A 15,937-nucleotide genomic window follows, 5' to 3' on the forward strand; every position below is an offset into this window, starting at 1 on the left:
GGTCTTTCAGGCACAGTTTGGCTGTCTGAGTTAAAACAGCCATCTTTTGCACGGGTCTCTGTCTACTCTCATCTAAAGCAAATTAGAGATCAGCAGCAAAGAGAAAGGCACGCGTCCCCCTCCATTTTACAGGGAACATTGCTGTATATCTGCTCTTTCTCTTTTCTTATCTGAGACATGTTGAGTGAAATGACAGTCATTATGGTGCCATTCTTTGTGCTACTTCTCTCGAGCCATGGCTGACCATAGTGATCAAATCCTCAGACATTCCAAGTCCACCACATTCTCCAAAATGTCCCACCCCACATTATTACTATCCAAGTTTCAGTGTGACAGCAGTGCTAGTTGATTAATGAGTCTGAGGTTCCTGTACCGATACATCATTTCAGTGTAATGGTTTGACAGAGGACATGGCATGAATACTTCAAAGTACAGTTTGCTTTGAATACACATTTTAATATTTTATACCATTTAACAATGGTATTTTGTCAGTCAGGGTTTTCTTACATTTTTGTTATGACCAAAGGATATTATGTCCTAAAAGATGATTCAATAGAATTCATATAATTTTACAAGCATTATTGTAATCAAATCTGATTAACTGAAATCTGATTAATTGAATGAAATCATACGACTTTCACCTACATTGTCAAATTGATTGAAGTGATTTCTAGAAATGCTCTTTGTTATCAAGGTATTGTGCGTTGGATCATTGAAATCAAAATGCTCATTGTTAAAACATAAATTGTTACATCTTGCTAATGCAGGATTGTTGTCCAGAGGGATTGTAAAATTACAATAAAACCTTGTTTGTTTGCATTCAGGTTACAAGCATGGTAAGTATCAATTATCTGTCCAAGCTCCTCGCTCTGCTCTTGCCAGACCTGTCAGACCTTGAGTATCTTTGCTTCTGCTATAGTACCATAGCTGCTGCTGCAGCCCAGTGACTGTGTAGTCTGTGGTCCTCTGTCATAGCTTCACACCCCTCCATCTACAGATACTGTACAGCTCATGCCAGCATGCTCACCCTCAGCTTCTGCATGTGTTCTCATGGGGATCCTAGTTCTGTAAGGATGGGTCAGAAGTCATACTGTATACTGCTCTACTTGTGTTGGGATAAGAAACTACATTTCTGTTTGTTTGTGCTGCTGTGTTAACACACAGTAGAAACGGAATGCCATAGATAGGGTTTAGCTGGATGGTATGCAGCAGGCTACTGAGTGAAACTGATGCTAGCGAGTATTTCTTCACCGTTCCCTCAGCCACTAACTCCCTAACTCACTACCCCACTACTCTCAATGAATTAACCTTTCTTGATATCAACATTAAATTAACTGTGATTACATTTTTTTTTCCTGATCCACAAAGGCTGGGAGTAGTCCTAGTGTACTGTATTGAGCTGAAGCCTTTCTCATAAGGAGAAGAGTGGGGGGACGTGGTGACAGGAGCCATGAAAGGAACTCTTAACCAAAGCGTTCGTCCTTCGGACTTACTTTAGTCATTCTCTTTGTATGGTTAACTGTTCTGTCAGGCAGACAAATCCAGCCTTGACATAAGAACTGTTGAATTATGTTATATTCAAGGAATAGCGGAGAAAGGAGTTATTATTACTCACTCTATTATGTATTCTATATGGTAGGAAGTGTGTTAGAGATAGATCAGTGAACAAGGAAACGTGCTTCTATTAAGTGCATACCCGCACGTACCATTTTATTCAGGAATTCAGTTTTCACCTTTACTCTGTGGCACATTCCTTTGAAACAATCCACTTCTTTAATGGCTGCCGCAATATGTTTGCTTTTAACGTGCCTGCTGTCCGTCGTTGTTGGAGACGAGTGTGTGTGCTCGTGTGTTTAGAAGCGTGGCTGTTGTTATCACTGTTCTATGTCCCCCATCTTGCCCTCTGTGAGTGCTAAGCCTTTTGTGACTGCTGTTGAAGGATCAGACCGTGAAGGACAAAGCCCTCCAAAGCATGGCCTCCATGTCCTCGGCTCAGATCGTCTCTGCCACCGCCATCCACAACAAGCTGGGCCTGCCAGGCATCCCGCGCCCAGCCTTCCCCGGAGCGGCAGGGGTAAGAGGCCCGCCGGCAACCCACTATCGGTCCACTCAGACCAACACACCACAGAGGGCAGCCACCAGGCGCCCTGCTCCCCAGCCAACACAGCTGACGTTCCATCCAAATCCCGTTACACACACCAGGGTTTTATGGAAACCGACCACATCTGATAAGCACAAAGTCAAAATGAATGCTATTCGAGATAACTACATGTGTTAATTGTGCTGCTTGGAAGTATTTTTCAGGGGGATGTGTGTTTGGATGTTTTGTTGTGTATTGATTTATCTAATTTTCTAGTTTTGGCAGGGAATGATATCAACAGCTCAACCTGGATCATCACAAGAGTGAGTATCATGTTCTCTTCTCAGAAAACATGCAATGTGACAGTTTTCTATTTCTCTCCCCCTCTCCGTCACCCTCTTGCTGTTCCACTCACTTTCTCGATCTCTGTCGCTCTATTTCACGTACTCGCCAATATTTTCTTTGTGGGTGCAGCGGTTGAAGGGTCCATATAGAAATGGTAGATAGAAATGGATGGGCTCTTGTACAAATATTTCAGTCAGCCTTATTTCTTCTTTGCTGTTTGTCAGTGATATGTTCAATATGTTGCTCTGTAGAAGTTCCAGACCATTGCATTTTCCCCTCTGTTTTAGCATCAAGCCATTCACCCAACAAGCATATCCCATCCAGCCGGGAGTAACAACGATTTCCAGTAAGGCTTTCGCTCATGCAAATTTCATTTTTTCTTAATAAGTAGGCCTATAGCGTTGTTTAAAATCTGACATTATAATGAGCTATGGAGATATAATTCAGTTTGTTATGTCAGAGAGAGAGTGTTACTCATGGTGGTTGTGATGCAGGCTTTGAGCCCACACCCGCCCCAGCCCCAACAGTCCCAGCGTGGCATGGCCGCTCGATTGGGACATCCAAGCTCCGGCTGGTGGAGTTCTCTGCCTTCCTGGAGCAACAGAGAGACCAAGACTCTGTGAGTATCCTTTTATCCAGAGCGACGTACAGGAGCAATCAGGGCTAAGTGCCTTGCTCAAGGGCACATCAACAGATTTTTCACCTACACGGCTCTGGGATTCAAACCAGCAAGCTTTTGGTTACTGGCCCAACACTCTTAACCACTAGGCTACCTGCCGCTACTCATCACCACTCTGCATATGTATTATATGTATCTCGCATGTACCACTCGACCAGGCTACTCGTCACCACTCTGCATATGTATTATATGTATCTCGCATGTACCACTCGACCAGGCTACTCGTCACCACTCTGCATATGTATTATATGTATCTCGCATGTACCACTCGACCAGGCTACTCGTCACCACTCTGCATATGTATTATATGTATCTCGCATGTACCACTCGACCAGGCTACTCGTCACCACTCTGCATATGTATTATATGTATCTCGCATGTACCACTCGACCAGGCTACTCGTCACCACTCTGCATATGTATTATATGTATCTCGCATGTACCACTCGACCAGGCTACTCATCACCACTACACACTGCCACTGACCTATTCACTGTATCCAGACTGGAACGACCTCAGGTCTTTTTCATGGGGTTTTAATGTTGAGGGAAAAAATACCCGCACGCTCTTATAGCTCTTCTTTTTCATGAAAGCATGTAAAAGCATGTCAAGATAGGGAGGGTATTGTCTGTATTCATGGCCACTCTCATGAGACATAGCCGTCAGTCATTTCCAGCTCTTATCAGCTAGTTCTGGCCCTCTCTCAACACACAGAGGGTCTAGCTGCACACTGTCGAGGATCAAAGAGACGAGAATGAATGCACACACTTGATTGAGTTCCCTTCGCTAGTTCTGACCGACCATACACACACACACACAGAACACTGGGATTAGGGAAAGTAAGATGGACCACAGACCCATGTCACGTCATGTGGAAAGGCACACAGGCCAGCAGCCCTAAGCTCATGCCTCACATTCTTTATTGTTTGGTTTGGACGTGAGCGATCTGTCTTGGTTTGTCTGCATTCCCCCGAGAATTTTATTTTGTTATTGATATCGCATGACAGCCATTAATCTTGTATTTAGCTGAATATTTGAGATGGTTACATGGCCTTAAGGCTAGGCTGGAGAGGCCATGCAGCACTCTGATACTGAAGTAAAGGGCAACAGTGATTTTGAAATAACCCCCATGATAAGATTTGACTCTCTCACAACCAGAGCATTAGGACAATAGTACAGATTTAATTGTGAAGATATTCCCGGATTTGCTGGCATTCCTCCCTTTTGTCTTATGACTATATATGACTATCTTATTTATATTTTTTATCTCATAAACCATCGAGAACAGACTGACTGGTACTGTAAATTAGAATAATTTTTCTGAGGATCTCAGGCAGCCAGATGTTCCACAGTTATTGAAAACAGAACAGTAATAAACTGCAACTTCTGCATGAGAGATCAATACTCAAAAGCATTTTTTTCTGCGTCTTTTTGATATTAGTTGTGTAAGATCCTCCTGTTTACTGTCTTTCAGTACAACAAGCACCTCTTTGTGCACATCGGACAGACGAACCACTCCTACAGCGATGCCTTGCTGGAGTCAGTGGACATTCGTCAGATTTATGACAAATTCCCTGAAAAGAAAGGAGGACTGAAGGAGCTCTTTGGCAAGGGTCCCCAGAATTCCTTCTTCCTCATAAAATTTTGGGTGAGTATCATGTTGCTAAGTATCTGCACTGGTCTGGTGACTGAATAGCACGTTAGTGTGTACAGTAGGCATGTGTGTTTGTATGAAGAAAGAGGTGAAGCAAAGATACGGAGAAGACCAGTATTGTGGAAAGAAAAATAAACTCAGATATTTAAACAAATATGTTTACAGAATTATTTACTATTAATTAGCCTGTGAAATGAAACTGGTGAGATGTAATGCATTTTGTTCTACCTTAGTATCTCTATAAAGATATATTGCATATCATTTCTCGTGTTTCTATAGTATAAAGCATTTCCTGTTTTACAACCCAGAGAAAACAGGATTTGTTTGATTTCATCTCCAGTGAATGGGTTTAATCAGAGGCTAAACACTGAAGATGGCTGCAGAATGCATGTTGCTATATTTGGCCTCGCATAGCAGGAGAGCTTGTGATCAAAGCGCTCGCTAATTCAGTGTAATATCTCAAAACAATGGAGTGACCCGGTTGCACTCTTAATGGCTGTTTAAACATTGCATGTATTTTAGCCCAATGGAAAATGCTAACTAGCGGCAGCCAACAAAGTGGGGCTCGCCGTCGCAGCCAGAACAGCCCGCTCAAATCCCTTTTGAAGTGACCGGCCAATCTGAATTTCAAATGAAAGGCACAATCTGCGCAATAATTAAAGTGTAACTGCTTTGACTAATGAAGGAGGAGGATGCTATAGAAGGAGATGTGCTCTTTTTGTCCCCATAATGAACATGATGTCCTGGACCTAGAGAGATGCCCTCAGAGCACTGCTCCTTTTCACTAGCATGAATCAGCCTCTAAACATAACTTCATTTAATCTCCCTTAACATCTAGTTCCAAATATGGATGACATTTACATAGTCATTCAGAGGTGGTTAAGAAGTTTGTTATTTATTTAAGACTGTCCATTCATTTGATCACTGATGCCCCGCGAGATGATAATACATTCACATGTTATGGATATTTTTTATTTGAAATAAATTACTTTCAATCTACACTAACATTTTTCCATTGCATGGTGCATATACATACAATTCTGTTCTGCATGCCATTAAATTGTCATCGCATTGCCCTCTCACTAGAGAGCAGTATTGTGATGACCATTCTTTGCTAAAACACATTTCTCTCACCTCATATGGATGAACAAATTAGACACATTTCTGTCTTACCAACGACTCATTTTGTGTTATTTGTGGTTCCCAGGCTGACTTGAACTGCAACATTCAGGATGAAGTGGGGGCTTTCTATGGAGTGACCAGTCAGTATGAGAGCTCCGAGAACATGACAATCACCTGCTCAACTAAGGTGTGCTCCTTTGGCAAGCAGGTCGTCGAGAAGGTGGAGGTGAGTAAAAAAATATATTCTGTAAATTACATATTCACCTGTTGATAGCAGTATATGTGGAGGCCGAAGAAGTTCACACCTGGTTAGGTGAGGTGCTGGCAAGCAAAGTAGAACACTTCAAAAAGAAAAGATTCACACTCTAGGAGTTCAGATGCAATAATTTATTACCAATATTCCGACAGCCAAGCTGTCTTCATCAGGGTTTAATGACAAACACTGCGGTTCACTAGTTTATATAGTTTGGAAGGACACACACAGGTGTCTGTAATCATGGCCAGCTGTGGCATGATTTCATTGGTCGATTTACAAATATCAATAGAACATGTAAAAAAAAGCATGAATGGATAACATACGATCATAGATACAATTAGGCTACATCATATAGGCCTACAAACACTTTATTTACAATGGATAACAAAAACATAATCATCACAGGAATGGCTTCAGATCAAACTCTACGATGAGATCTTTAAATTAAAGATCCAGGTGGCCTCTAGTTTTATCAATAAATTGTCAAGGTCACCCCCTCTCTTAGGGAGGGTGACGTGTTCGATGCAGATATAGTGATGGTATACGGTATGTGTGACATATCTATCAGTATATGCGGCACACATTTCTGGATGTTGGTTCTCTCTCTCCCCAGACGGAGTATGCCCGGTTTGAGAACGGACGCTTTGTGTACAGGATAAGCCGGTCTCCCATGTGTGAATACATGATCAACTTTATCCACAAGCTCAAACACCTGCCTGAAAAATACATGATGAACAGTGTCCTGGAGAACTTCACCATTCTTTTGGTAAGGATTACTTCCTGTCCTGTCCTGTCCGTCCTACTACTGCTTCCTAAAGCAGCCATTTACAAAAGCCTCTCTCACTATAACCTGTGGCTAGGACCGTCCCTCTCCTTTATCCTAGCTTTCTGCTGGGCTCCTTTGGCTCCAGCGAACCTGAAAAGAGGAGCTCTGACCGGGACCTGAGATGAGCCTCGCTCCCTTCACCTGCATTCCTCACATTCCACAGGGGATGGAACGCAGTGTGAGGAGTCTTATCATCTGCAGGGGAGAGGAGGGGAGGGGAGCGATCACAGGGGGTGGGGACCCCTGTTATTAGCCATCACATGGGGGCTTAAAGTTCTATTCTCCACTGCAGAGAGAGCTCTTTTTAATGGATGTGTGGGTGTGCACTCTCAACCCTGCCCCGGTTTTGTTTGTTTCATTTCTTTTCACCCACTCCTTTCATTTCCTTAGATTTACAAATGGACTTGTTTTTGTCACATTGTTTGCTGATTGAGATCTGTCCGTGGGCCTTTAAACATCGGAAAGTCCTTTTCCCGAGACCCATATTCCTCTCCAGAGACTGCTCATTGCATTACATGGAGTGGGATTGCGTTAGGTCCGAATGACTAACATGGCATCTCCGTCTCTTCCAGGTGGTGACGAACAGGGACACACAGGAGACTCTGCTGTGTATGGCGTGTGTGTTTGAGGTGTCGAACAGCGAGCACGGTGCCCAGCATCATATCTACCGACTGGTGAAGGAATGAGACTCCGGAACCCCCTGAATCCTCCCTTTACATAGACTAAAGAACCTCAAAACAAATTGACAGTGCCTCTAGCTGAAAATCACACATGCACTGCTTTTCGGTCACATTTTGGGTGAAGCCTATTGTTAGTCATTTCTTTGTATATTAATGTATGTATTTGATGTTTGACTGCAGCTGTGAATTGCGGTACAGTTGTTCTATGTTTTGATACAGGAGAAATTCTTCATTTTAAAGGATGGCGAGTCAATCTTTGTTTGTAGGATGTACATATATAAGAGGCAGTATGTAAGGAATCTGTTGGTTGGGTTTAATTTGGTCAGCAGACATTATGTATATGTTGTCTTCTTTCGCTTGATCTTGTAATGTACACTTAGAAAACACTAGGAAGATGTTGTCTTTTCCCCATTGGTCCTGTAAACTACGTGTATATCTGTAGTTGATTTGTGAGCGTATAGGTCACAGGAGGTTGGTGGCACCTAATTGGGGAGGACGGGCTTGTGGTAATGACTGGAGTGGAATCAGTGGAATGCTATTAAATATATCAAACACATGGTTTCCATGGTTTCCAGGTGTTTGATGATATTCACTTTGCTCCGTTCCAGCCATTATTATGAGCCGTTCTCCACTCAGCAGCCTCCTGTGGTATAGATATACAAACCGTACAAACACACTTGACCAATAGGTTTTCCAAAGAAAAGCATTTAAAAAAAATACATTTTGGTGATAATGACATTTCTTCACGAAAGTTAGTCGAAGGCAAGTGATTGTGGGCATCATAATAGTGAAGTTATTGCTTTACAAAAGTGTCTGTTTCTTTCAGGGAAATAAGATACTGATCCCTGTGGACAATCCACGTCTTAGACACTAACAGCAGAATGAATGCACTGTGATTACACTACAGAGGCCTGGTTCAACCTGTGTCTGCCTCAGACAGGGCTCACACGTCTTACATTGCAATAAGGAAACCATACATCTATCCTGTTCCAATGTCCTACGCTACAAACGAGTCCCTCTCTTCTGAGAAGACAGTCATTAAAATGGATTTGATTCTAAAAACATGAAAGCACTACTTTAGCTACTCTGAGTGGACTGTCACCTTGTCCTAAGCACTTGGTTCCCCTTCTAGGACATGCCGATTTTTAACTTTTTCGTTTTTCTTTTAGGTGTGTGGTTTAAGGTTTTAGGATATCCTGAAATAATCGTGAGAATCACTTCTTAGACAGCGGGCTGTGTTCAGTATGCAGTTTCATTGCCTCTGAACAGATTGTGTATTTTTTCTGGTCATTGCAGTGTAATTTCTACTAAGTCCTAGCCAGTGTCGCTGCCTTTACGTTCACACCACCCCATGAATCTGTGGCCTACACCAATTCCGAGCCTTAAACATGTTACGGACGTGTGAATTCCAAAAGATGCCACTAAAGCTGTGATCTCTTTCCTAAGCTGGGTGACTAATTTTCACATTTTGTAGAAATTCTACTACAGTACAATCTGCCAAAGTGTAACAGTGTACAGTGCCTTATTGTATGGTGTCAAACTGGCCTTGGTTCACTTTTAAGAATGTATTTTGTTTTTAATACGCACAAAAAATATATATAAAATCACTCACCAATATACATATTGGTACAAAATCCTACCACACACACGAGTTAAACTGAGTTACTTTTTAACATAAATAAGAACTGACTTTGCCTTTCCTGTTTTGAAAGACCAAAAATACAGAGATACATACGATCTCTAGTCATGTCCTGCACTGTAGCATGGAAGTGCCTTTGGTTTAGAATCTCCAGCAATGAAAACACTAAATAATTATGAATTAAGCATTGCTAAACCAAAAAGAGATGTAATGACACCAATCACCACATTGCCTTGCTGAAGGTTTGTACTAGATGACAAGGGACAGTGAGTGAGTCGATCCATGGTGAAATAAAATATATATTAATATAATTTGGTTTTAATAAATGATCTGTTAAGAAGAGTACCTGTACTATTCATGTGTGTAAATGTATAGTCTGTTAAAGACCTGTTTGACCAGACAGCAACTGATAGAATGGAGGATGATGACTCGTTCCAGCAGCTGTGAAGTCACATAGGCTTACAACTTTACCTTAAGAAGAGATACATGTTTCCTGATTCTTACTCAATTATTTATGGGAACATTTCATTCTGAATCATTGCAGAAAATGTTTCTGGTGGATACAGACAATGTTGGTTCAATTGCTCAGTATTTTTGCTACAGCCCTATGGAGACTGGAGTTCAGTAGGCATATGTACTTTTCCTTTGTTAACTGTTTTCTCTCTCTTTTTGCCCTGTGTACTAGTTCACGTTTAGGAATTACTTACTGAGGTGTTCCTGTTTTATTGTTCTACATGTATATGATGGTTTGTGATTACATTTTGTGTATATTCCAAGCCCCAAGAGGGTGGTGATGCTGTTACTGCTACACTGCTGGTACATTTGACCTGTCAGTTCCAGGCTGGAACAGCTGACTGTACCTCCCATGTCTCTGGGGACCAGAAGACTGTTGCCTTTGGTCAGATGAATTGTCTGGAGGACACTCTGAATAAAATGGACATAAAGCATGGATGTGTAACGGAATCTCGACACAAAGATATCAGCAGTTTAGCTCTTGTTGTTATTTGTTTGTAATTTGGTCTAAATGTAGGTACTGGTACCTTTTTTGTTGGTTATTACCATGTTAAGATGTTGGCTTTAAAGTGAACTTTTCCATAGTTCAGATAGTATCATAAAAACAACTATTGGGTTTGTGTGCAGAGATTTTCTTTGTAAAAAGGTGCTTTGTATAAAATGATATATCCTTGCTTTTCTTGGTACAGAAGTGTGATATCTTTTCATATCCACGACAGTAACGCGTTGGAGCAAGGGACAGAAAATAAAACCTGCTATGTGTATGTGTTCTCTACTGCATATGGTCTTGTCTTTGCTCCGTAACATTTTGATGCCTTCTTGATAAAGTGGTCGATATTTTGTAGCTTTCTAGATACTTTGTATGTATACAATATTGAAGTTAAATAAATCAGGAAAAATATGGTCTCCCTTTTTATTCTGTGGACAACTGACAGTGAGAATACAAAAACATCTCCAAAAACATCTCCACATTAATACATTAAATTCGAACTTAACCTTTAGATAAAATAAACATAATATGTAAGAACACATCAGCTGTACTAACCGCAAATAACCAACAGAGGGAGCCAATTCCCTGCCTTTTGTATTGGTGCCAGTTTTGTTATAGTATCTCCATTATGTTACAGTATGTCATGTGGCAGTATTTTCAGTTATGAAACTGGATTTCATAATCTGGGACAACAAAAGAAGCCCCTATAAAAACAATAATGAAGCCCAGTGAAGTCACTTACACAGGCTGCACTCTTTGATAAAGATTGTTTACATTCAACAGACACTCCTATCTAGAGCAACTTTCATGGGGAATTAGGGTTAAGTGCCTTGCTCAAGGGCACATCAACAGATTTGTCATGTAGTCGGCTGGGGGACTCGAACCAATGACATTTCAGTTACTGGCCCAAAGCTCTCAAGGTCCCGCTAGGCTACCGGCCACCCAATGTTATCATACATAAAGCACAGCCCTCTCTCAGCTAAAGTTCTGTGCTTCGTTCATTTTGAATTAGATCTAGCATGACTATTGCACTTAATTCTATATATATTGTGAAGGATTTATGAAGCATTTGTGTCATTATAAAATGTATCACTTTCCTTTTTGCGTAACAGTTATCATGGGTAATACTGAACGCTAACGCCAGATGGAGCCATTATCAAATGAAAGACTTGTCCATTGGACCAACCTAAAAAAGACTGATGGCCACGGTGCTGCTGTTTAGCTGTTGCACTGACATGGTCATTCTGTAACGCTGGTGTAAATAGTGCTAGCATATTTTAACCTGGAGCCTAGGTATGTCTATTGCTCTCTCATTCACTCACTCAGACATCGATTACACCTTGTAACAGTTTTCTGTTGTAATGATTGTAACGCCAGTAGTTTAGTGTGCTTAATAATCAGAGAGAACAACTCGCCCGTCTACAGAATGCCCTCTCCCTACCCTCTCTCTTCACTGACACTGCTCACATAATATCTAACAGATGTGTGTCTGTCTGTCTGGCTCATGTGTGTGAGAGGATCTGATTATGGAGTCATTTTTAAATCCATGCACAGTGCACCAGTGTAATCTTCCCAGGGGTCAGAGCCCTGTCAGATTTGGACTACTACACTCCCTGTGTTTCTAGGGAGTCTTTTACACAGCTGTATCTGAGTACAAGAGGAAGAATACTAGACCCTCATAATGGTTGTGAAATGTTCCTTATTATGATACTACTACTACTACTGCTTGATTCATGGTGTAGCTGTCCTCACTTGACGGGTACCAGCAGGGGGTCAGAATTTCTCTCTTAATTCCAGAGAAATCCTCGAGATCAAGGTTAGAACGCTGCCTTCTGAATGAACCAGGAAGTGGTCGTCTAAGTGTCAGACTGTGTCTTCCCATTCGGGGCAGATGTCATTTCAACGTCTAGTTTTGGTTTACATTTGGTTGATTTGTCATCTAACAAGAATTCAATGTGAACTCAACAAATAATGTCACCGTGTAATTGGATTTAGATGAATAGTTAGCCGGGTAAAAACAAACACATTCCCACGTTGATTCAGCGCCATCACAATTCATTCTTTTTTTGTTGAAATTACGCGGAAACATTGATTCAACCATGTTTTTTTACCACTGGGTTGTTGAGCTGATGTTGATAATCAGCATGTATGAATAGAAAAGTGAGATGAGGCAATATATTGTGGAACCCCGCGATGCTGACCAAATACAATCGCGTTTCTTTTACCATCTGTTTGTTGGGGTGTTTGTCAGTCAAGTGAAATGTGTGTGTCACCCAGAGAAGATGCATGGTGCAATGTATTAGGCCATAGCCTCCTATGCAGATGTGTGTAGATTAGTCTTACTTTGTACACTGCATGCTAATGCATTTTTTAAAAGTATATATGCTCAGCAGTAAGATAATATCTTCTGATTTAGGGATGTCAGTACCTTATTTCACACCTCCCATTGTCACTATTTGAAGTGTTGCATAACCCCCAGGGCTGTCTGCGTTTATGTCGGCATCAGCCAAGGCACCAGCCCAGGTACATCAGTCAAGGGACAGTAAATTATTCTAAATTAATATTAGTAATAATAATAGATGCGCATGTATACACTTATTATTCTAAGTGTTGTTATAATTTAGTATATCACTACTATTGTTATTGATGTGGTAGTTCTTGTAATTATTGTTATCATTATTAGTTGTAGTATTAGTCATTTGTTGTTGTTATTCATTGATAATAGTGTTGTTGTTGTTGTTATCATGTTTTATCAAAATACACAATCACGTTCTCTGGGAGAGTAACACACTTTATGGGCGGTGTTACTTGTTGTGTTTAGGAACAGTAAAGTTGTCATGTGATCAAAGCAGAGCGAGTCTCCGGTTGTACGCACAGCGCGCAAAGGGCGCAGTTGAGTGTGCTTACTTGGACACAGAGCAAACAGCGACAGCGGCTACATGGACTTCCCATCCTCTACCAACTACTTGAGGGAACGCGTAAAATGAACAATTTATCTCAGAATGTTGGATGTTGCTTTATTTTCTAACGTATGTGGATGTACAATTAATTTAGCACTTACATGACAAAACTCTGTTCTACTCCGTTTCCCTCTTCAAAAAACGGAATTTGAATGGTATTCTAAAGGGGAATAACGTTTCGTTTTAGTTTATGATGGAGTCCAAGGAAAGTAAGATATCTGTGTGGGTTTGCCGAGAGGAGAAGCTTGTCTCCGGACTGTCAAAGCGCACAACCTGTGCAGATGTGGTCAATGTGCTCCTAGAGGATCAAAACTTGAAACAACGTGTCTCTGCAGCCATGCTCTCGGGATCACCCCAGTCCTATTGCATCGTAGAAAAATGGAGAGGATCTGAAAGAATTTTGCCGAATAAAACAAAGATCCTTCGACTTTGGGGCGCGTGGGGAGAGGAGCAGGAGAACGTGCGGTTTGTGTTGGTTAAAAATGAGGCTTCTTTGGCTAACCATGGACCCCGGAGCGCAGAGGCGCGTGTGGTGCTCAGTAAGGAGAGTCCGTGCATTTACAAGGGGACAGCAAGAGCCACCATGGGCTTCTCACCTGAGAAACAACGTCGGATTGTCAGGAAAGCTTTCAGAAAATTGGATAAAATAAATAACAAGAGGGCGCAAACCGTGTCCAAGGATGCGCCCACTGGGGAGAAAATGGAAACTTTGGTTCACTTGGTCATATCCCAGGACCACACAATCCGCCAACAGATCCAGAGAATTAAAGAACTGGACAGAGAGATAGAAATGTATGAAGCTAAAGTTCATTTTGACAGAATGAAAATGCATGGGATCAATTACGTGCAGGACACATACTTAGTGGATGCGCATTCTGACGGGCTCTCCAAGCAGGAGGGCGAGAAGCCGTGCTCGGCGGAGGCTGTTGCCCAGTTCGAGGAGTATGCCCAACGGTGTGAGGAGGTGATTAGACTTCAGGATGAATTGGCTGAGCACGAAGCGCTCATGGACAGCATTACTGTGGAGATCCAAGAGGAACTGAATCAGAGGTGGATGAAGCGAAGGCAAGAGGAGCTGTCAAGTAAAGAGGTGAAACCCACTGCGGGAGAGACCGCTATGTGGGTATCAACAGCCCATGCGACACACACTGAAACTTTAGCCCTCGAGGCTGATACATCATTAGAGGACGATTTGTTTCTGGAGGAGGAGAGGATCAAAACGCAGCTGGATACTAGTTTATACATTGGACTGCGCTTGAACACGGATTTGGAGGCTATTAGGAGTGATTTGAATACAACCCAGGATATTTGGGGGGTGAAAGAAAAGGAGATACGGGATTTGCTGGAGAAAGTGAACTCATTGTATATAGAGGATGACGAGACACAAGGCGAGGACAATGACCGCAACTCTGTGGTTACTGAGGCAGCAATGATGCGTCCCCTGGAGACGAAAAGCGAGTGGGTGGAGCAAGCCAGGGGGCTTTCAAAGACTTGCAATGCCAACGATGACGACTCAGACACTGGCCTGAGCTCCATGCACAGTCAGGACTCGGATAACCCGCCTGTGTGCGAGTCATTGGTATAAATTGCCGGATGCTTCAAATTCTATTGACAATTGTGGGGCATAATTACTGTATGTCTAAAAACTCAGGGATCTGACATAGAGTTTATCCCCAAAATGAACAACACAATATAATGTATTCAAAAATGTCCCAAAATGTATAGACTATTATGTAGCTTACCCCAATACATAGTCAAAATAATTGGTCACTTAAATATATGCAATTATGGCTATTCACATATTTTGCTGCCCTTTTTCAATATAAAACCCTTTGACCTGTGCCAGGATATGACACACCTCTGTGTTATCGTGACGGGTTATTATTGATTAAGGAATGGAAATCTTTGTGTTTGCAAGAAGAAGTGAAGTAGTGCTCTGCACTTATCCAATGTGATCTTGTGGACACACTGATGAGTCTTAAATATGAAGGGTGTATGATATACTAAAATAAAGATAATTTAAAAAGCTTATGTGCAATTGCTTCATTAAAATGTGTAGAAAATTACTTTGCCTTGCCTAATCAATACTAAGTCTGCAAATTGTATGCATCAGGAAAGAGTTTGAGAAGAGTAAAAAGTACAGGATGATGTTAAACCATGTATGTGTATGCATGTGTGTGTGTGTGTGACGTGTGTGTGTGTGTGGTGTGTGTGCATGCATGTGCGTATGTGTGAGAGTGTGTGGATGCATGCATCACTGTTTGTGTGTGTTCATGCCCTTGCGGCCATGTGTACTTTAGAGAGACGGTAGGTAGGGTAAGGGGTGGCATTTGTACTTTAGAGACACAGTAGGTAGGGTAAAGGGTGGCATTTGTACTTTAGAGACACGGTAGGTAGGGTAAAGGGTGGCATTTGTACTTTAGAGAGATGGTAGGTAGTGTAAGGGGTGGCATTTTGTACTTTAGAGACACGGTAGGTAGGGTAAGGGGTGGCATTTGTACTTTAGAGAGACGGTAGGTAGTGTAAGGTATTTGTACTTTAGAGACACGGTAGGTAGTGTAAGGGGTGGCATTTGTACTTTAGCGACACGGTAGGTAGGGTAAGGGGTGGCATTTGTACTTTAGAGACACGGTAGGTAGGGTAAGGGGTGGCATTTGTACTTTAGAGACACGGTAGGTAGGGTAAGGGGTGGCA

The 15,937-nt window shown here is 41.9% G+C and overlaps 2 protein-coding genes across 8 annotated transcripts in view; both read left to right on the plus strand.

Annotated features, from left to right (window-relative positions):
* Positions 1-10,699, plus strand: part of LOC124033782 (transcriptional enhancer factor TEF-1-like) — a 55,595-nt gene extending 44,896 nt beyond the window's left edge. For 5 of the 7 annotated variants that reach the window (XM_046346070.1, XM_046346071.1, XM_046346069.1 and 2 more), the window contains 9 exons: positions 825-836; positions 1,940-2,074; positions 2,357-2,403; positions 2,713-2,771; positions 2,920-3,044; positions 4,578-4,751; positions 5,965-6,105; positions 6,749-6,901; positions 7,534-10,699. In XM_046346070.1, coding sequence (XP_046202026.1) covers positions 825-836; positions 1,940-2,074; positions 2,357-2,403; positions 2,713-2,771; positions 2,920-3,044; positions 4,578-4,751; positions 5,965-6,105; positions 6,749-6,901; positions 7,534-7,647 — 960 coding nt within the window. In that variant the 3' untranslated portion in view covers positions 7,648-10,699. The remainder of the gene's footprint in view (positions 1-824; positions 837-1,939; positions 2,075-2,356; positions 2,404-2,712; positions 2,772-2,919; positions 3,045-4,577; positions 4,752-5,964; positions 6,106-6,748; positions 6,902-7,533) is intronic. The other 2 variants (XM_046346072.1, XM_046346075.1) reach the window with 1 other exon arrangement.
* Positions 10,700-13,149: 2,450 nt separating this feature from the next.
* Positions 13,150-15,162, plus strand: rassf10b (Ras association domain family member 10b). The gene has a single exon (XM_046345062.1). It carries the CDS (start codon positions 13,434-13,436, stop codon positions 14,826-14,828), a length of 1,395 nt encoding a protein of 464 aa, XP_046201018.1. The 5' UTR covers positions 13,150-13,433; the 3' UTR covers positions 14,829-15,162.
* Positions 15,163-15,937: the final 775 nt, after the last annotated feature.

This window comes from Oncorhynchus gorbuscha, linkage group LG04 (genome assembly GCF_021184085.1).
Source record: "Oncorhynchus gorbuscha isolate QuinsamMale2020 ecotype Even-year linkage group LG04, OgorEven_v1.0, whole genome shotgun sequence".
Classification (NCBI taxonomy): domain Eukaryota; kingdom Metazoa; phylum Chordata; class Actinopteri; order Salmoniformes; family Salmonidae; genus Oncorhynchus; species Oncorhynchus gorbuscha.